The 21,128-nt window shown below is 38.6% G+C and overlaps 1 protein-coding gene and 2 long non-coding RNA genes across 5 annotated transcripts in view; 1 reads left to right on the forward strand and 2 right to left on the reverse strand.

Annotated features, from left to right (window-relative positions):
- ATP9B (ATPase phospholipid transporting 9B (putative)) overlaps positions 1–7,209 on the reverse strand; it is a 153,370-nt gene extending 146,161 nt beyond the window's left edge. For all 3 annotated transcript variants that reach the window (XM_059851270.1, XM_059851261.1, XM_059851279.1), the window contains exon 1: positions 7,066–7,209. In XM_059851270.1, coding sequence (XP_059707253.1) covers positions 7,066–7,160 — 95 coding nt within the window. In that variant the 5' untranslated portion in view covers positions 7,161–7,209. The remainder of the gene's footprint in view (positions 1–7,065) is intronic.
- LOC132329817 (uncharacterized) lies at positions 4,067–6,690 on the reverse strand. The gene is made up of 2 exons (XR_009487194.1): positions 5,726–6,690; positions 4,067–4,907 (listed from the first exon to the last, which is right to left on the reverse strand). It is a non-coding gene; the product is annotated as an uncharacterized LOC132329817 (long non-coding RNA).
- On the forward strand, positions 7,180–10,477 carry LOC132329813 (uncharacterized). Its single transcript, XR_009487193.1, has 2 exons — positions 7,180–7,558; positions 7,977–10,477. It is a non-coding gene; the product is annotated as an uncharacterized LOC132329813 (long non-coding RNA).
- The last annotated feature ends 10,651 nt before the right edge of the window (positions 10,478–21,128 follow it).

The following is a 21,128-nucleotide window of genomic DNA, read 5'->3' on the forward strand; positions in this document are numbered from 1 at the left end:
TGCAGTCACTTGTGCTTATGCAAACAACAGTAACACCTGCAATAGTTATTTGAAGTTCTCAAACTCTTTTTCTGCCCAATGATTAAAACACTTCAGATCAGGATAGTTACTGTAAGAATAACTGCTAAAAATTATGAATTTCTGTAAACCTATCTTGGAATGAAAGACCATAACTAGTGAACAGAAAAACACAAACTTTTTCCAAATGCACAGTTTACATAACATCAAGTTAAAGAACTGCAATTAAAACCCACTTTTTTACTAAAATCACCTAAGGTTTGTATGTCATCTAAATTTGTGACTGCAGATAAAATACAACAAACTGCTTCTCATGTATGGCGCCAATAAAAGTCTTATTGTTTGTAAAATTATTTTACAGTTGCTAATATGAACAACTTTATATGCATGTCATATGCTTACCAGCATCATTAAATCACTAAACTTTGCTCTGAAAAGTAAAAGCCCAGAACCTAACAATGACAACATACACTGCATAAAAGGTTTGAAAATATTCACATATGGCAAGACTATTTTTCAAGACTTATACATCAAACTCCTTAGACTTTTGTTCCAGGCAGAAGTTTCAGAATCTGCATGTGTGCTAAATCAAGCATCAGTCCCAGCCAGCAGTATTAACCTATAAAAACAGTCTTTAGCAAAGGAAAAAAACCAAACAAACAAACCAAACCTAAACAACAACAAAAAATAAAGTCCAGGAATGGGAATACATGAACTACTCCTTTTTCTAAAAACTAGAGAACTAGTTTCTCCGCAACTTCAGTTCTTGAAAACAGACCCAACTCAACCACTGTTACACAAATACAGCATCCCAAGTACAAAGCTGCCAAACAAACAACCTTGTTGGAAGAATCAGAATTCCGAGATGGAATCTAAGACTAAGCCTAAAAGTCACTGAGTGACATAGTTCCAAATAACAGAGATGAATCTCTGTCCAAAACCACAATCCAGGAAAGGCTAATAAACAAAGAGCAGTACATCCTGCAAGACAGTGACATCAATGTTGAAATTTTTTTCATGAAAAAGAGACGAACACTTTGAATAAAGAGAGGGGTGAGAGTTCTCCTGGAAAAGAACAAAGGACATACATGATCTATCCACTTTGCAAGAACGGCATGAAAGTACAGACAACTCTCCTAAGGACTATTCTAGACAGATTTCTTTATACTGCATTTGATCCTTTCCTCCTCAGGCTGAAACAAGAGACAGAGGTGTATTGTAATGAATATATATATTTGAATATATCAGCATAACATACAGCTGTGTAATTTAATGTGTTCTCATTCCCAATACACTACAACATCTACATATCAGCACCTGTAGCCTGAAACACTTCCCAGGAATAACAGATTTAGTTGTTCACAGTTCATGACATTTCTAGCAAGTATCAGAGCAACCTGCAACATTTACAGCTTTTGGCATCACAGTAACTACTGATACCTCTCACTTTGAGTCACTACCTCCAGCAAAGATTTCTGTCCTACAGAGACAGAAGATTCATCAGTAATGGTGCATCCATTTTGTTGCCATTCCTGTTTGCTTGTCACAGAGGAAAAACAACACAAGACAGGAGCTCTGATTTAAATGAAGCACCACAGGAACTAGGATGACGTTAGGAGTTTTACCCACAAGGAAGTGCAGGTGTGCCAGTACACATATGGAGAATTAATAAGCAGTGCCCACGCCCACACACTCCCACAGCTGCTTAACTTTCTGTAATCATGTCCAGAGTAGCAGAATGAATAGCATTAACAATGCTATTTCTACAAAAACAAAAACAAACAAACAAACAAACAAAACCAAAAAACCCAACAAAACCATAGATATTTATAGTTTATGTTTCTGGATTTAACAAGTTATTGCTTCTGGTCAAACAACAGATGTTGGAAGAAGTTACTGTCACTTTGCAAAAGCAGTTTTAAAACACAGATGTTCAAAAGTAAATTCAGTTCCATCTCTGGAATTTTTTTATCACAGAAACTGTATTAAAATTCAAATTAATGCCAATATTGTCAGTCATTCAGCCTCATCCATCATTTTCAAGCTCATTTTCAGGATGAAATATGTAGAGCCATTCAATTAGCAGGTGTGTTGGGGAGAAGATGAAATTGAAACCTGGATAACTCTGCTCAGATACTGTAAGAACTTTTGTTCTAAACATTCAGAAATACCCAGGGAAGGAGATTCATAGGAACCAGCAGCATTTCACAAAACTGTACAAAATACCAAATATCACTGCATATAGCCCATTCAATGGGTAAACTCCACTAAAATGTATTGATATTTGGGGGGTTTGAACAATTATGGACATTTTGAAAGGCTTTCCAGACCTGCACTTTTAGCAATATAAGTCATGAACTTTCTGTGAACAGCATTCTACAGGAGATGTTAGGTCCTAAAAGCTCTGATTGTTACACAGTCTTACCAAATAATATTTTTTGTTATTTGGAGACATTATTCTTAGTCATTGCACATGAAATATCAAAACCCACTGGAATACAAAGAATAACATCTAGACTGTGAAAATCACATTGTCATTTAGAATTAGGACACAATTCTAACAAAGAACTGAAAGGCAGCAGGAAAATAAAGGTATTTTAACAAAGCTCACATCAGACTATGTCAGAAATGAAAAATCTCACAGCATTACAGTACATACCTTGACTATTACCTATTGACATTTTTATCTCTTTTTTTGGTGGTTCAATGTGGAACCTAGCCAAACACTCTGAGAAATCATAACCATAAGGATTACAAGATTGCTGGGAACAGCTTTCATTCAAATCAAAAGCATTAGAACAGTATTACAACATTAAATAATGTTATTTTTTGTGTACTACAAAAACTGGTTTGAGATTTGTAAGTATCAGGGAACCATCTGAATTTTCATTGAACTTCAAGTTCTGCAGACTTCCATTCCCTTTTGTCTGGAACATATTTTATTTTTTTCTATTACACATACTTCACATTAAATAAGCTACAGTTCCCAAATTGTTAAGCAACAAGTATTCTACATTTACCTACACAAAAGACACATTATCCTATTACTTGTTTCCTTTTTCCTTCTTGTGCAATTTTCTTACTTGCTAATGACATAAAAGAATTCCAAAATAACAGTATAGTCAGTTGCCTCAAAACAGAGTTGCTCCATCAGTGGCAAACTGCAGGGACAAGCAACAGCAGTTGATCTGTTCCACAGCTTGCCCTACAACAATCACTTAATATATCCAGTTGTGCCATTCATAAATACACTACTGTGGCCCACACCATGAACAAGGACAGATTTCTTTTATGAATATCTGGAATGCAAATGAATTTAGGTCACATAACGGAGAGCTGAAAACATGTGATTTTCTGGTAGGAGCCCAGCAGTCTCAAGACCTCTTACCTCAGCTCTATTAGGCCAAATACAATCAAGCACTGATAGCAGCAAGCATAGACACCTGAATAAACCAGGTATTTTGTTTATGGATATATGATAGTTGACTACTGTTTAGTCCCTTATCAGCTTCAAAATTCCACCAGGCTTCTTGTTTTCCTGCCACCAACCTCACATGACAGCACAGTCAACTTCCTTCCTGTGGTCAGCAGTTGATTACTCTGCGGTTGATGATGACAAATACAAGTCAAATAGATGAGAATAAGCCTCATTGCACATTTAAGGTGAAACTGAATGTTCTCTGGTCCTCTCTCTCCCTCACCATGTAAACAAAAAGCAGCAATTATTTTCCTGTAGATAACAACCTTCAAGCTGAAGGACAAGGTGCTGAAACAAGTGCTGAACCAATCAGTTTTTTCCTCCAAGCCTTTATAAAACTATGCAAGTTGAATATACAAAACTACAGCAAGGATTTTTCAAATTCATTTTAAGGTGAACAACTTTTTCCTCCAAGACAGATTTCCCTGATTGTTAACGGCAACACATGAACAGTTCTCTGTCCATCTGAGGTAGGGAAAGATGAGAGAAAATATAAAAACTGAATTTCTTCTGCAAAAGTAATAAATTGTGCTTACACATCAGAAATAAAAGCAGAACAGGATGCATGTGTTCATTGAGCCATAGGTAATATTTAATATGTATTTTTAATATATTTTTAACAGGCCTTAAGACATACAGTATGAATATATAAAAAATACATAATCTTCTCATGTTTATTTATATATCAAGTACATCCCAGGACATTTAATGATTCTTAGTTGGCTACAATTTTATACAGAAGTGTGCATATTATTGAAGTTTCTTTAGGTATGTGTGGGAACACATATTATAGCTTTAAAATATGCACTATCAGTCTGTCTAAATAAATCTCAAAAGCACAACGTGAACTACAGACAAACAGTGAGTGTGACAAACAATGAGTATGATAATCTTTGTCCTCACTGCAAAGTGAGCTACAGCAACACTGGCAAAGACTCCTACAGACTGCTTAGCTCAAGCAAAAGAAGTCATCCTACTTAGCAGCGAGGCCAATAAAGGTTAGCAACTGATGAGTTGTATTAACTGATGTTGCACAGCAGCAGCACAATTAACTGGAGTTAAAAACACCACCACACTAAAGTTAAGGATGTGCGTGTAAGACTTCCAAGAGACTGTAAATTCTTCACTGAAAAAATAAATCACACCAAGTCAAAATGTCTTGAAGGTCCAGAAACAACAGCACTGGATTAAACCCGACATACCAACTCCAGTATATTTCAATAGGTGTTTGTTTCTAGACATCTTCAGAGATATGTATTACACCCTTTTAGGCAAAATCCTCAAGCATACATGCACATGATAGGTTTCTGCATATCAGAGACCTCAGTGACTTCAACACTCTCATAAGTATCTGACATCAGGACCTTTGCTGCAGTTTCCACAGGAATACAAGGCTTCTTCAGAGTCTGTGCTGAAGATAAAGATTAAAAAAGCAGGATGAATCATTCATAAAGACATAGAAGCTGTAGTTCAATTACAAGCTTAGAGCCATAAAACTTGCAAGTTGTAATTCCACTATTTGCACTGCTGTATTTCCCCTTTGACTCTACACAAGACAGCTGTAGTAGACCCAACACAAGCATTCCCATGTTTTTATTGCAGGTCCATAGGACACCTTCCAGAGGTGCTCTCACAAATCCAAGGTAAGGTATTCTTGAAGGAGAATGACCAACCTACCCAACTCACATTAAGAAAAATAAAACCAGTAAAGTGAGTGAAGAGGCTGGTATAAGTATTCTGATTCTCAGAGCTCAGATAAGCAATTTATTAATCAACTGATCAAAAATGAAGAAACACAATAAAATGAGCCTGTCAATTTTTAAAGCCTTTATATACCTACAAGAAGCTGCACTAAAGTAACTAAAAACACAGATAATTAATTTTATGGAGGATCAATATGTTAAATACACAGATTATAAAAGACCCTAACTCTGAAAGATGTCACCCAAACTGGAAGGAATGTAATCCACAATCTTTGGAAGGCAACACTGATGAAAGACACAGGGCAAGAAGCAAATCTGTAAAGAGTTGTTAGTTCCTTACTAGTTCCTACAGCTTGCCAAATCTGCTTATAAAGCCACAATTAAACAGTTTGTCTAAAGAACCACAATGAAACCCACACACATACCTTCAATTAACCTGTGTAACCATCAGACTCATGGACTCAAGCCATCCCATCTACAGCATCACCAGAACACTCCTGGTTAACCTACAACAGAACTCCAGTACCTTTGACAGTCTGGACTAAATTTTTGCCAACCAAATCCTCCTCTTCATTCCCAAGCACAACACCTACTGAGAAGCAAATTTCAGTGAGAGCGTTCTCTGATTCAATTCTCTAAGGAATGGGGTTAATGATGATGACACTGCCCTACCTCAAGACAGAGGACAAATCTAAAACAAGTTGTCAGACATTCAAGTATTAGTGAGATGGGGAAGGCTAATACTATGGCAGGCTGTCCCACAAACTTGTGAATGTTCACAGAAAACCCCTTTATCTAGTTTAAGAATCAAGACAACATAATGTAAGCCTAACCTATTTTGCACAGCTTTAAACTACCTTTTTTGTTGGTTATCCCATCCAGCCAAAGAAGTAAATACATTCAATTCATTATGAAGCAGATTTATCACATTTTATTCTTTATGAAACAGATTTATCACTGTATTTGAACTTGAAAAAGAGCATCCACTACTCTGTTCTTAGCAAGACCATTTACTTCAGATCCTACAACTGCTCCCTCCAGTCCTTCTACCCACAGACAATGCTCTACAAGAACCAAAAGAGGAAAGAAACCTGTAACTAGTAAGTACAATCACATAATCCACTGTAAGAGTGCTATCCAATGGAGATACCAAAATTATGGAGAAGAGTTTCTCCATGCTCACAACAATAGCATACCTATAAATTATTCAGAATAATGGGAAGCAAAGCAAAGCAAATTTTTGCCTGGAAACAATTTGATGGCACATCTTTAAATCTTCTTCTCCAAATTGTTTAAGCCCAATAGTGTATCTTTGAAGAAATTTGAAACTATTTAATTCCCACACTCAGGAATGGTGTCAGCGCTAGCACCCAACAACTAGCTCGGAACATATTTACTAAGGACGCCCAAACAAGCGAGCATCCCTCTCCTGAGTGAACTCCTGGCAAGGGACGCGAGTTGCGCGGAGTTGCGGGCGGCGGCGCCGGGCGAGCGAAGGCCGCACCCGCGGGCGCGGGGCTGGCGCCGGGAGCAGCCGGGCCGAGGGCGCCCTGAGCATCCTCCCGCCACCACCGCAGCCCGTCCCGGCCCCAGCCCCGCCGCCGGGACGCGGGAACAGCGGCCCGGGAGAGGCAGCCACCGCCGCGGAGGCCTGCGGGAGCCAACGACTGCCAACACCCCCCTCCGCCATCCGCGGCGGGGCCGCCGCCCCTTCCCGCCCTCCCCGCGGAGCGGGCGGTCGGTCCCGGAGCCCCGCAGGGCAGCGGGACTGGGCGAGGGGCGCACGCCGCCCCGCCCGCAGCTAGGGACAGGGGAAGGAGAGGGGAAGGAGGGGGGCAGCGGCTGCCGCGCCGGCCCCGCCCGTACCTGCTGTGCCGCTGCGCCGCGGCAGCGCTGCTGTAATAGGCCGCCCTGCGCTGGGCGCTGCGCGGCACCGGGCGCAGCGGGATCTGGTCCGCCATCTTGGGGGCGCCCCCCCGCCGCCCAGCCGGGCGCCGCCCGGGCCCTCCTGACGTCACGGCCACGCCGGTGGCGTCGGGAGGGGCGGGGCGCGGGCTCGGGGTAAACACTGGGCTGGCGGCGCGTGGGGCTCGAGCCCCTCAGGGAGCGCCGAGTGCGGGGATCCGCAGTGCGGGAACGGTGGGCGGGCGGGAGGGAGCGAGCCGCGCTCTGCTCCCTGCTGCCAGGCTGTAGGACAAGAGCTGGTGCACAGGAAGTTCCACCTGAACACGAGGAAGAACTTCTTTCCTGTGCGGTTGTTCGGGAAGGCTGTGGAGTCTCCCGTGGTGAAGATACTCAAGGGCCGTCTGGACGCAGCGCTGTGCCCTGGGCTCTAGGGCGACCCTGCTTGGACAGGGAGGTTGGTGGTCCTGGGGGCCCTGTGGTCCCTTCCAACCTGAGACGTTCTGTGATTCCGTAATTATTCAGCTTCTGAGGTGCCTATGCCTGCCAGTGATGGTTTCCTGCCATTAAACAGACAAGTACTGGCACGTGGAAGTAGACATTCTGTATGTCAGGGATAATGAACCAGTCTGTGTTACCTCACAGGGTTGATATACAAGTCGTCACCGGCAGAAGTTGGTTTGAAAGATATTTGTGTTCATAGACCTCCTGTAGAATGTTATCTGTTGGTGTTCCTCTGAAATGAGGTGCTGTGGGGGAGCAAAATGCCTAACACCATTACAAATACAGAAGACTTTGCACAGCAGGAGAAATAGAATTATTTTCTTTTTTTCCTCAATGCCTGTTGCTAAATGAATTTTGCTTCTATGAGCCAGGCACTTCGGACTGAAGCCTTGCTGTTCCCTGAAGTGTACCTTCGCCCAAGGGAAGATGATCACTGTGGAGGCTCCTCAACACACACAGCTTACAATGAAGGATGCTCCTGTCTGCTGGAGTGAAGATTATGGAGCACCAGCAGCGCTTTCCAAGTGGAAATTTCTGAGCAGAATTTTGACTGTAAGCATACTATCTGGATTCTGAACTCGCTGACAGATACAGAACTCTTGAAGTTGAACCAGGAGATGGGAACAACAGTTACAAAGGAAGCACAAGGCTTCTGTAGGAATAGAAGGGAAAAACATGCTGGGCATGTGACAGGACTTTGCTGGGTATTCAAAGGGTCACACATGGAAATGCTAGAAAGGGGAAAAGATATTTATTTAGCTTTTTAATTCTGTTAATCCCTATAATGTTCTTGGTATTAGAATCAGAATCAGTTCATCAGTAGAATCCAGAATTGTAGTTTATATTGAAAGAGATGTCTAGACATCACCTAGACCAAGACCTTACGTTTAATATCAGGTTGTTCACGGCCATGTGCAGTGGAGTATTGAACACCTCCAAGGACAGCACAGTGTTTCCAAAACTTCTCTGGGCTAGCTGTTGCAGTCCTTATCTTGAGATAAACAAATTGCTAATAAGTACTCAAAACTTCCTGTGGTCCAGCTTGGGAAACACAGGCTCAGTCAAAACCATCCATCTCTGAGACAAGTCTGGCCACCATCTTCTTGGTATTGTCTTGCTATTAAGTAGTCTTATTCAGCCATAAAGTTTCTTCTTAACTTTTTCTACTCTAAGCTGTGGAGGCTGAACTTTCAACCTCTCCTTATACACCAGGTTCTCCAGCCCCCTGGCCATCTTGGTCACCTTTTCATAGACTCACTTCAGAGTGACAAAAAAAATGAGCTTCTGTAATGAGAAGTCCAAAACTGGACATAGTAACCCAGATAAGGTCCTGCAACTACCAGACAGAGGAGAAGGGTCACTTCCCTCTTGTAGGTGCTGGCTACACAATTAGTAGTAGTGCCCAAAGTGTATGTGGGTGACTCTGCTCAAGGGTACATTGCTGTTGCATCCACTTTTTACGTGTTTTATGTTTATGTGTTTTATGTTTATGGCAGTTTATGGGGTGTGTGTGGCCTGCTCTGCCGTGATGGCTTTAGCTTACATGCTGGAATAAGCAAACACAGCCTGGAAAACTTTCAGGGTAACAATAATGCCAGTCCTAGGTGCTTTCATGGCTGTTGTTACTGCAATTCTGCACATCTCACAGCTTTAAAATGTTAAACATTAATATTAATAACTATATATTCAGAATTCTCACATGGCTAAGTAAGATACTGCAGATCACTGAGGCCAAGAGAATGAAAGCTGTTGCTTCCAGTTTATTAATGGATTCTAGCCCATGGCAGAGCAATTTTTTGAGCTGAACAGAAAGCACTTCATTCACAACTTAGTGGCCTAAGATTAATCTTCTTGTCTGTGCAGAACTTTGGTTCTGGTTATTCGGTTATATTTCTGGCTATTTAGCAGGTTGTTTGGCTTGAAACTAATCTCTAATGTTAGTCAATGTTGTGTTTGTGTTTGTAAATTCCATATACATAGACAAATAAGTGATCGGGAATGTGTAATGAAAGGTTTATTATTGTCAGACTTGTAAAGGCCCCAGCATGAGACAATCATTAGGAACCATAAATACCTTTAGAGTCTTCATTTCTTACTGGGTCTCATGTAGTCCATAAAGCATTATTCTATTTATGATTACTTTAAGGTTTTAAGAAAGAAATACTTCTCTATTGCCTGTGTACTGAGAAGAGTTTGACCAGAAAGCCTTCTAAGAAGAGCAAAATTATTTTTTTATTATGCCAATGGCCAAGAGAGTGACAAAATAATTTTAAATACATGCTGTTTTGATTACTTCAAATATATGTTTAAAGCTTGTTAAGACAGTTGCTGGAAATCTATAATGATTTCACTTTCTTAATTGCTCTTAATTGCCTTTTTGCATCACTATTTTCATAAAATGGTAGAAGCTCTTAAGTGCAGGATTTTTTAGCATGTATTATTCAGTTTTGCCTCTAGATTATGATGTGATCCTGTCTTTTCTTTTTTAAAGAAAATTCTAGACATTTATATAAAAGTTTTCATCATGCAGAATTGACAATTTGGCATACAATTTGTGATAACGTTTCAAGTTGCCTTTTGAAAATGTCCCTGCATTTTGAAAATATGTTTCCTTTCTTATTTAGCAATACTGAAACGTCAGAGAATAAACATGCTTTTGATCCAGATTTTGGTCCTCAGGTGTTTCAGGCAGATGTTATTTTTCTTTATGAAAAAAAAAGCTTTTCATTTCAGGAATTAATTTCAATATTAATATTATAATATTAATTTCAATACTTGGCTAAGTAGCATTTGTAACTTAAATATCATGATAACATACATTGTGATAAGAAGTAAATATAGCACCACACTGAAATAAACTTTCTGTATCATCCTTTCTGTGCTTCTTTTTTGCATAACTTTTGCATTTCTAATAAGTGGCAGAGATCCAGAACCTATGATTTATGGATCTTGTGAACTCTTGGTTTGACTAGGAATGAGCTGGCATGGAAACTGTTTTGCATTTGTTGCATGTATCTGCTACAGGTGCAGAAGCTATCTGTAACGAGTTCTGCCTGATATCCCCAGAGGGCATTTAATAATAGTTTATACTTCTGTTGCCATTCTACTTCTGCTGTAAATGTTCAAGGTTAAGTGCTCCCTCCCTCCTAACAGTGATTATGTATCCAGTCTGGGCTGGGGTAACAGGGGAAAAGAAAGGCAGTTGGAAGCTAATTCATTCTTTGCTATCCTTCTCAAAGCCAAATTATAAAATCATTTGTACGGGAGTAAATATGTAGAAATGATACAAAAATCATTGGATATAAAACAATATAAAAAGTTTGCTCAAAAATAAAATAAAAAGTAAGCCTAATGTAATGTTACAGGTACAAAATTTGCACTCCTTATATACTGGGTATTTTCTCACCTTATCCTTCAAACCTCCTTATCCTTCAAACCTCCATGTACCTCTCTTTTAATTGTGTAACTTTTTTCATCAGTGGTGAACCAGCTAGGTATCTGTCTTCAAATCTTCATCTAATTGTAAATTGGTCCAAAACACCTGGTGGCTTAAAAAAAAAATCACTGGCAAGACCTAAGCACACCAACACAGAAAGAATATGGTTTTGTTTATGGGAAGAGCTAAGGGCAGCAAGGAATGGTACACCAAATAAATTCTTACACTGTTAGAGAAAGGGAGCAAAACAAATATTAAATAAGTGCAGCTGGTTTAGCTCCTTCTATCAGTTTTAATAATGCTAATAGCTGTGCCTTCGAATCTTCAATATATAACAGTAGGATATAACAAAATAGTATCTTGCTCTGGGAAAGAACAAAAGGGGAGGCACTGTTTTCTCTGAAAGGATCCTTGTTTTGAAAGACCTCTTCAGACAATGAAGCCTCATGCAATTCATTTATATGCCAAAATATAGGAGTTTAAAAACAGCAAAAAGAAGTAAAAATAATAATTTAAAATATTTCTATAGTATAAAAATGCTGAAAACAAAATGTTACTCACATAATAAAAAATATTATTGTCTACATAGCTAGAAGAAAATTCTATTTCTACACATTTTATTTTTAATATTCACAACATTCAGTGTTTGTCAATTAATTGTACTCCCAGCTGTTACATTTCTTTCACACCTTCTTTCAAGGTATTCTCTTAGGCGAATGCCAACTCTCTGCAGCCCTGCAGCATTTATGGACTGCCAAATCTCTATTCCTCCTTTTGCAGTCCATCCTTACCAAACTATGATCCCTCAGCATTGGCTTCAGTCCTGTGTTACCCTCACCTGTACTCCACCAAGTCAGATATTCAGAATAAAATGCAAGCAATATCTTCTCCAATTACATAAGAAAAATAAGGTGCATGCTGTTTTTTGGATTTTACTAGAGATATGTCTTCTAGACAGTAACAAGCCTGGCTGACAGGGCATTTTCTCCAATTTGCTTGGCAACACTTGAGGCAGAAAAAAGTGCAAATCCTGGAGTACTTAAATAAAATTGGTTTAAAAGCAGATAAACTTTCGTGACTTCTGATATAAATATCAGTTATGCTTTCACTTAAGATATTAAGTTTTGATTGTAAATAAATAAAAGGAGAAACTTGTAATACAATGTTCATTGTTTTACTGCATTTTCACAGTGACCCTTCACTGACAACCATCTAGTAATTTTGCACAGTATCTCTTCAGTTAAGTTACCCTCTAACTTAAACATTGCTTTAATATACATTCCAAAATCCCATGCCTTTGAATTTCTAGTTAGCTTCTGAAGTATTCTTTCTAATGCTCTTCTTGTATTTAAGTTCAGTGCTAGATTTCTATTTCTAATTGGAGAATAAAAAGCCCTATGGATTTAAAACTCTTGAGCTGTATTACCGACTTCTGATCTTCTCTTAAAATGAGAGAATATCTGATAAAATATTCCCATGATCTGTTTTGAAAAATTACAGCAAAGCACACCACTACTTTCAAAGGACCCTTTTTTCTTTTTGAGTGTTCTCAGTAGGTTTATTTCTTCAAATTCCATGCTGTCGACATTTCAAATAAATAAATACAGCTGTTTTAACTATTCCTTGAAACTGAAAGAAAATATACCCGTGGATTAATTACAAATTTTGTGTTGTTTCAAAGCTTCTGAAAAGGTCATGGAAGGACAAACAAGGCCCAAGTGTAAACTCAGTTGTGATTGCTAGTATCAGACTTGCTTGCATCTGATTTCCTTTTGCAGTTTCTGATACAATAGTGACCAAAAGCTTCACTTGGGGTTAGGGAGTCTTTGTTCTGGGAGCTATGCAGAAGTAGATGAAGAAAAAGTTCCCAGATGCGAAGTGAAAAATACTAAGTGTCTTGTAAAGCATATCCTTCAAAAGTCTGAAATTACTTGAAATCTCCTCTTTCTTTGATATCTCCCTATGTCTGTCCCAGCCATCAGCTCAGACTAATAGTAAAAAGAAAAAAAAAAAAATTTGCCTCAGACCTGCTACTGAAACGAGTTTTTCCTCAGATATTTTTGCCAGTCAGATCTGTTTTCTGCTAAAACCTAAACATCTTCTCTTTGTATACTGATTTCACTCCAAGCAGCAAATTAAACCTTACAGATTTTTCTTGTATCTCTTATCCATATAGGAAACATTATTTTCACAGAATCACAGAGTCATCAAGGTTGGAAGAGACCTTCAAGATCATCTAGTCTGACTGTCAGCCCAACACCACCATAGTCACCCTTAATTCATATCCCCAGGTGTTACATCCAGACAGCTCTTGAACACTTCCAGAGACAGTGACTCCACCACCTCCCTAGGCAAATTATTCCAGAGCCAAATCACACTTTCAGTGAAAACTTTTTTTTCTGATATCTAATCTGAACTTCCCGTGGCAGAACTGAGGGCCATTTCCTCTTGTCCTTTCACCTGAGACATGGCAGAAGAAGCCAAACAACACTTCACTACAGCCTTCTTCCAGGCAGTTGTAGAGAGTGAGAAGGTCTCCCCTGAGCCTCCTTTTCCCCAGGCTTAGCACCCTCAGCTCCCCTAGCCACTCCTTATAGGATGTGCTCCAGACCCTCTACCAGCTCCACTGCCCTTCTCTGGACACACTCCAGCACTTCAATGTCCTTCTTGCAGTGAGTGACCCAGAACTGGAAACAGGATTTGAGGTGTGGCCCCACCATGTCCTTCCTCTACCTTCTTCCCCAGTACTGCCCTGACCAGCCGTCTATTCTCACTCAACTCATTATTTGTCACTGAGAGATTTCTTCCAATTATAATAATCAAATAATTCCAGTGGGTTTTGTCTACTTCTATAATTTGCAAATATTTTCTCCCATTCCTTGGGGAATTTCCCATAAATGGAAAAAACCCCCCTCATTGCTTCTTTTCAGAACTAAAAAGGGTCAGCTTCCTTCCACAAAGCAAACTGAAGCCAGGGTTGCCCTCAATAATACTGGATAAAGAAAATCAATTTTGTCTTCAAAGTACTAGGATAAAGACCAGTCACTCTACAAATGTTAGTTACCTGCAACTTCCAATATCCTTATCTGATTCTAACTTATCTAAATCTGGAAGAACTGGTAGCCAAACACAGTGGTTTTTGAAAGTAGATAATATTGTTGTGAAGAGGCTTTAAACTGAAAAGAAATATATACTTCATATAGCAGAGTAAATAGGTTATCCACAAAAATTGACTGTGACTATATAAATTGTTAGTACATTGTTTAAAAATAATGCCTAAGATCTGAAATACATTTAGATTAAAATTGCCAGGATTTAATTTCTTGGATTACAGAGGTGTGGAGTCATAACCCATGACGTTAATGAAAATATTTATATAACCAAAATTATAGGTGCAACAACCCAAAAGACAAAACCCGATTGAAACAAGCACCTAAGGGAATGAGCAGCATGAAATTATTTTGCAGATAGCATGTACAACTGTAAGGATGCAAGGACTGTCAGCTGTGGCTTGTCATTTTTCAGTCTTCTGGTAAAAAGAAAGATTTTTCTAACCCCTAAGTAAATTTTCTGTGACAGGAATCTAAAAGAGTCCATGTCTTGTATAGATTTCAGGGAAATTGAATTAATTCATTTTCGAAGGCTAAAAAGAAATTAAAGAGGGAGAGAGAGATGTGCATTGCACCTTTGAGTTAGAATGTTGTTGGCAAGAGGAAAGCTGGATAAGAGTCAAGGAAGAAGCTCTTCAAAAAAGTGAGAATCTTAGGGAATTGTTCTTCTCCCATATATGTCCTGTTTAAAATAAGAAGAAAAGCCATACTCTCTTCAGTGAGTTCTATCAATGTCACACGAGAGGGTATTTTCTCTTGATGCTGAAAATAGACTTTTTGGGAGGGATTATATGCTCTTTTTCCCCTATCCTGTTGGGGTTTTTTGTGGTTTTATTTTTTTTCACTTAAAACATGGAAAGATCTGAGTGATCAGTTTGAAAGCAGTGAGTGAGGCGCTTGAAAATAATTTACCAGACCTCTGGTGCAGTATGGCAATACAGATTAAAACAATTTACTCACAAACAGATTCAGTTGGGATTAGGACTGCTTTATACCGTCTTGTCAAGATCATAGGTCTATTCCTTTTTCTCCATGAAATTTATGGGTTATTACTACACATTACTATTAAATATTGATCTTCTAGAATGCATGTGTAGTCTCAAGTTGCATCTGGTTTGCTTTCTGGAAAGAGACAAGTTGATCAGCATTAAAAAAAAAAAAAAGAGAGAGGGTACCCTGCAAATTTTGTATGACATTTTCAAGTAAATAAATGTAACTTCATTTTAAGATCAAAGATGTTTCTTCTGGAAAATAGAAATTAATGTTTTACATTGCACATCCCTTTGTACTAATAATGTGCAACATGGTCTCTAAGAAGAAAAAATGCATTTCATTACAGGATTCTTATCTGAAGACTTTGCTGAGATGGAAGCATCACTGATAGAGAGGAGAAATGTATCCTTGTGCCCTTTCTGAAACTTGAACAATGTGGGTGCAGTGGTACATAAAAGGTGGAGTTTAGAATGGGCCTATAGCCTTAGGCTTCATAGAGCCATAGAATCATTGTGAGGTGAATGGGGTGTATGTGAGTATTTGAAATTCAATTTCTCCTCAGTCACCCTGGTCACCTCCTTGTGTCTTTACAGCAAGGAGCCTTTCTGCTGTCTTCTTTGCAGTGGGTACAGCATGAAAGGTTTTTGGCAGTGAGCTCAGGCAAGAACACGACTGAGGGCAGTGGAAAACATGATCTAAGTACAAGAGGACTTTGTGGATATCTGACTTTCGTTCAGTTACCTTTGCTCAGTATAGATGTGAGTGTGTGTATATGTGTGTGCATACCCATAGACATATGGACATGGTCTGTGACTGAGATTCATGTTCTGTCTAAGAAGTTTGGAAAGGCTGCCTTTGTTACCTGCCATGGCATATACTTCAAGAAAAAGACATCAGCTAAAGCATCCCTATATCACCAGTGTTGTTTCTGGGATCAGAAATGCTGCAGAGTGCTGACATCTCTTATTGTTCACCTACCAGTTAAAATCACTTTGCCTTCACTGTTGGTCAGAGCACGACTAAAAATCTGGATAAACTTAGGAGAATTGACCAGATGAGTTATGTTAACAGCTGTGCAAAGCTCCCAAAGCACAAGCCTGAGACACAGGCCTTTGGACACAGGGCTGACTCAGGAAGGTGAAGAAAATGGGGTGAAAATTAGCAGATACCCAGAAGAAAATGTGCTGATATGTGCTGAGAAGGTACTATCAGTGTGGCATGTCTGGCCTCATTTATTCCCTACTTTTCCCAAGTAAATTTGGGATGGAGGGTTTTTTTTTCCACAACATAAAAATATAGGACCAGAACTGAACAGTAATGATCTAAAAAAGGCTGTGGAAAATCCAGTGGAAAATTCACTTTTGCCTCAGTCCTAGTCTAGTATCTTGTCCAGAAAGTCATCTGCCAGCTTATTCCAGGTAAATTACCTTGCTGAAAAATACGGAGCTTCATTAGACAGAAATCTGTCTCATCCGCTGGATTGCATAGCTGATCTCTGAAGCATGAAGGTTTTCAGAATGGTAGACAACACATTTTTGGGGTGCTCTCCATGCCATACAAAGTGCAATTTCAACTCTTAATGAGCATTCCTCATATCGCATCAATTACAGACTGTGTCTAGCCTAAGCAACCTTCTGAAAGCCAGTCAGTAAAGTGGCTTTCTCTCCTGTGCTTCAGAAAGTCCATGTGCTACCATAAGAGGGAAGAGCCTGAGGTTTCTTCCTTTGCTGAAGGAGTAGATTTGGGAAACACCTTATGATGCAAAGAGCAGGTTCCCTGAGAAGTGGAAGCTTTGTTGTTAGATACTATGAAGATACAGCATGACAGTTCTTAATGTTTTCCTTTAATCTTATTAAACAGAGTTATAAAGAGGAGAGAAAAAAATATAGGCAAAATGGGATCTTTTGTGCAGCTAACAAATCCCAAGCCTTGGTACATATCAAAAAACCCCTTAATTTTCGCAGTCTAGTCCATTCCTAGTACATTTTAGGCACTGGTAATTTCAGAAAGAAAAGATGGTCCATAAATCCAAAGACAAAATTTCACCTGTGTTTGCTTTTAAGACCTGTATAACTGAGAAGCAAGAACTGTGAACAAAATCTCCTGTACCAGTGTTTCATATATATCAACACACACTAGCTAAGAAACTTAGCTAACTAAAATGACCATTTCTCTCTAGTATTACAAGTTGTAAACTTTCAACCCTTTTGATGAAATGAGGTCTTCATCAAATGCCTTCTAAATAATAAGTCTTCCATTTATAACTGCCTCTCATATCAAACCCACTAGGAGCATAAAAACAGCAATTATTTATAATAACTTTATTTGGTATAATTTCCATCTGTCTTTGAAAGCTCTTCCTGCTGTTTTCAGGCTGTGCATGTTAAACAGAAGTGCTTACACTTGACCTTGCTCTTGATCCACTCTTTGTACGCAGCAGTGCCTTTCTTCTTCTGAAAGATAGGTACAATTTGTGTCCACATAAATTATACTGTACTTGCTATTAACATTCTTTTATCTGGTAAATTACTTACACTGATTATGTTGAAGACTGTTCTATGAGCTGTTGATAATGCAGGTCTATGATTTGGATGTAATATGTCATTCTTAATTTGGGATGAGGATGAAAGGAGATGGCAGCTTGCTATAACACATGCAAAAAATCAGATTCTGGCCACATGCAGTCAGAAAAGGATCCACAGTAGTATTTGGAACAGAAAATGTGTTCAGACTCAGCATTCTGGCTAAATTCCAGCTTCAGTAATTATTCTGTCTAAATCTTCCTGCATTTCCAAAAGGATGATTATGGTATTTTCATTTCTTTCCTGCCTCATATTCACAGAGCACATTGGCATAGGTAATGCCCATTCTGTACTGCATTGAAGTAGCAAACAGGGAAAATTATCCATAGTTCCTTCTCTCAACAAATAGTTAAGGCTGAGATAAACTCAAATGATTCGTCCTGTCCAGTCAGCCTCAAGACTAGAAATGCTACACTATTGTTTGACCAGAAGACATGGAGTCTTGAAACCATGCTCTGGAGCAAGTGTGCTGTGCATTCAGGGCAAATGGGACCCCATCCATAGATTCAAATCCTGCAGGGCTGCACCCTCTTAAGAAGGGAGAGAGGACCCAAGGATTCTAGCCTTTCATTCGTGCAATCCCGTCTCTTAACAACAGGTTCCCATCAACAGATGATTATGTATTAAATAAATAACAAAAAGTAGAGAGAACCCAATCATATTGCATTCTTGTCTTTTTCAGGACAAGAGGTCTTCCTCAATGATTTAAGAAAATAAAGACAAAGATTGCTGTTCTTGCAAATTTAGGCTGCTCTGAGCAACCATCACCTCCTGAATTTCACTTGCTCAAAGAATATGGCTTCTCCTTGTCACTAACAAAATGATTGAGGATATTCAAAGCAGATTTTTTCCATGATGTGCAAACATCTTCTTTTGTAAACAAAGTTTTTATTTTTCTAAGAGTTGTTTTTTCCAAAGTAATGCAAAAATACCATAAATAATCAAAAAAGGGGTTTTTCAACTGCATATTTCAGAAACACTTTTGTTACGATGGTAATAATGAACACACACATATATTGTCTCTAAGTGTTAATCTTGATCTTATAAAGCCACATGACAAAAATAATAATTGCTCTAAAAGACCAAAATAACCCCCTTGCTCTTTTTAACGCAGTTCAGCAAGGAGATGTAGCCCCAAAGTGCCAGTCTCATCATGTTCTGCATAGATCTGGCAATTTGTGGTTCTCCAGTGTCCGGGTCCCAGGAGGCAAGAAAGAGCTTTGCAGTGCTGAATTTTGCACTATTGGTATTTTTAGAATTTCACTTTACAGACATTTGCTTATATTATTATAAAAATTAATATATAATATTAATAATATAATAACATAAGCAGACATTTGCTTATATTATTCTTGAATTTTCCCTGTGAATGAACTTGTTTAAAACTACATACCCATTTTATGAAGAAAGATTTTAAAAATATCTTGTTCTAGATGAAGTCCATGTAACATTCACAAACCACTGTGAACTGTACCCATCTTGTTGGGAGTTGCAGTCCTGCCATCCTGAAGACACTCAGTATTTTGCTAGAATTGTTTGTTCTTATGGTTTATGTTTTCATAATTCAATTTTATGCTGTACACAACTCTGCAGAGGACAAGGTTACATCCTTCCACCCTTCTCAGATGTGTAGCCAAGACACCCCTCCTCGAATTCTGTAGGTTAAGCAGAGCCAATAGGGTTTAGTGCATGTAACTGATGGACCATTGCCAGTATTTCAACTACTTCTGTCACTCACATTCAAGAGCTGAGGCAGATATTACCTAGTCTGTGCCCTCTTATTTATCCCCAAAACCTGTCCTGTGCTTTGGCACATTCTGTGGACCTATTTATTTCTTTGAAAATATGATCCTTACCAGCCTTTTCCAAGAGCTGCATTTGGCTCCAGTAAATGAGCCAGGGAGAACTCTCACCCATCCTTTATCTACATTTGTGATGTTGTCTTTAAAAGGTGAAGGTGCTTATTTATGAAGAAGGAATCAAAAGACAAGGTGCTGATTGACCATTTTCTCCATATGCTTTATTTGCAAGGCCACTAACTAAAGTATTTTACTTCTTTCACAGACCAGTGTTGCATACAGATTCCTAGTTACAAAAAAATTGCAAGAAGGGAGAAGCTGAAAGAAAGGTTTGGCTCCTTGTTAGCAGAGTTTTGCCCCTGCAAATGGAAAAACCACCTTAGTCCCTTTTTGGATCATGGAAAATATAATGGTTTGTGGTTCTAAACTAGATTAATCAAAAACATACAGATAAAGCTGTTTTGATGGAACATTGGATACTTAAATATATATTTTGAAAAGTTTATCCCACAGATAAAAGGAAAGGGATGATGTATTTTTCTAAGAGCTTTAAAAAATAAAAGAAAACTCAAACTAACTTCAGCCACATTATCCAAGTTTCTGACAAAAGGGAAAAAATTGTGTGAGGCAATTTTAGGTTCACTAAGATGCTTCTGAGATAGCACAGCTGTTCTTCTGTCCCACACTGAGTTTTTATTGCAAAGCCACAGTGTAATGGAGCAGATCTTTTAAATGGCATTAAAAAAACCCCTACTCTTCAAAATAAAAATATGGACAGCCTAGATAAGAAGAAGCTAATTTTGCTTCTTTTTCAATTAATCTTCCAAGACTACATGACACAAGTAGGTTTATTTTTTTGTGGTGATGCTGAAATCCTCACTGGGTTTTTTATATCACTTGTGTTTGCATAGTTAAGCATAAAGTCTTAACAATAACAAAATCTTTTTTATAATGTGTGTCCTAAGTATATTTTAAACTATAAATACAAATAGGTCAGCTCAGGCCACAGAATGTATGGCAGGTAATCAATGGATAGTGAAAGTTCAATAAAAGTCTCCTGTGCTTGGTGTGACAAACAGCTGAAATAGCTGTGCCATCATATATTTCATGTAACAAAAAGATGAGGCACTGTGGATCATCACATGTGCAGCGAAACATTAGTCTTGAAAAATACATTCTGAGCTCAAGAACTACCTTTGCAGCTTATTAGCTTCTGTAGGTACTTTCCCCTCATAGTTCTTGCAGAGAATATTAATTGAAATTAATTTATTCAAGTTACTACCTAAAAATACTTTACAAAAGGATGCATAGATTTTTATTTTTATGAACATCCTCTTTGAGCCATAATATCTGCTGGGGCTTTGAAGCATCTCAATACCATTATCAGGTGTTACATTCAATCAGGTATCCCACTATGTCAGTCAGTGATTATTTATTTCTCGTTCAGAGACTTTGTGCTAAGATGGTTTCAATTCTAATATCAACGGTGCAAATGAGTAGCTAAGAACAATAAAAATTTCCTTTCTGTCATAACACAAAAATATTTCCACAGGCATTCATTATTTTCAATTATAAAAGGGTTTGGTATGTAGCCTTTCTGATT

Source organism: Haemorhous mexicanus, chromosome 1 (assembly GCF_027477595.1).
Source record: "Haemorhous mexicanus isolate bHaeMex1 chromosome 1, bHaeMex1.pri, whole genome shotgun sequence".
NCBI classification, from domain to species: domain Eukaryota; kingdom Metazoa; phylum Chordata; class Aves; order Passeriformes; family Fringillidae; genus Haemorhous; species Haemorhous mexicanus.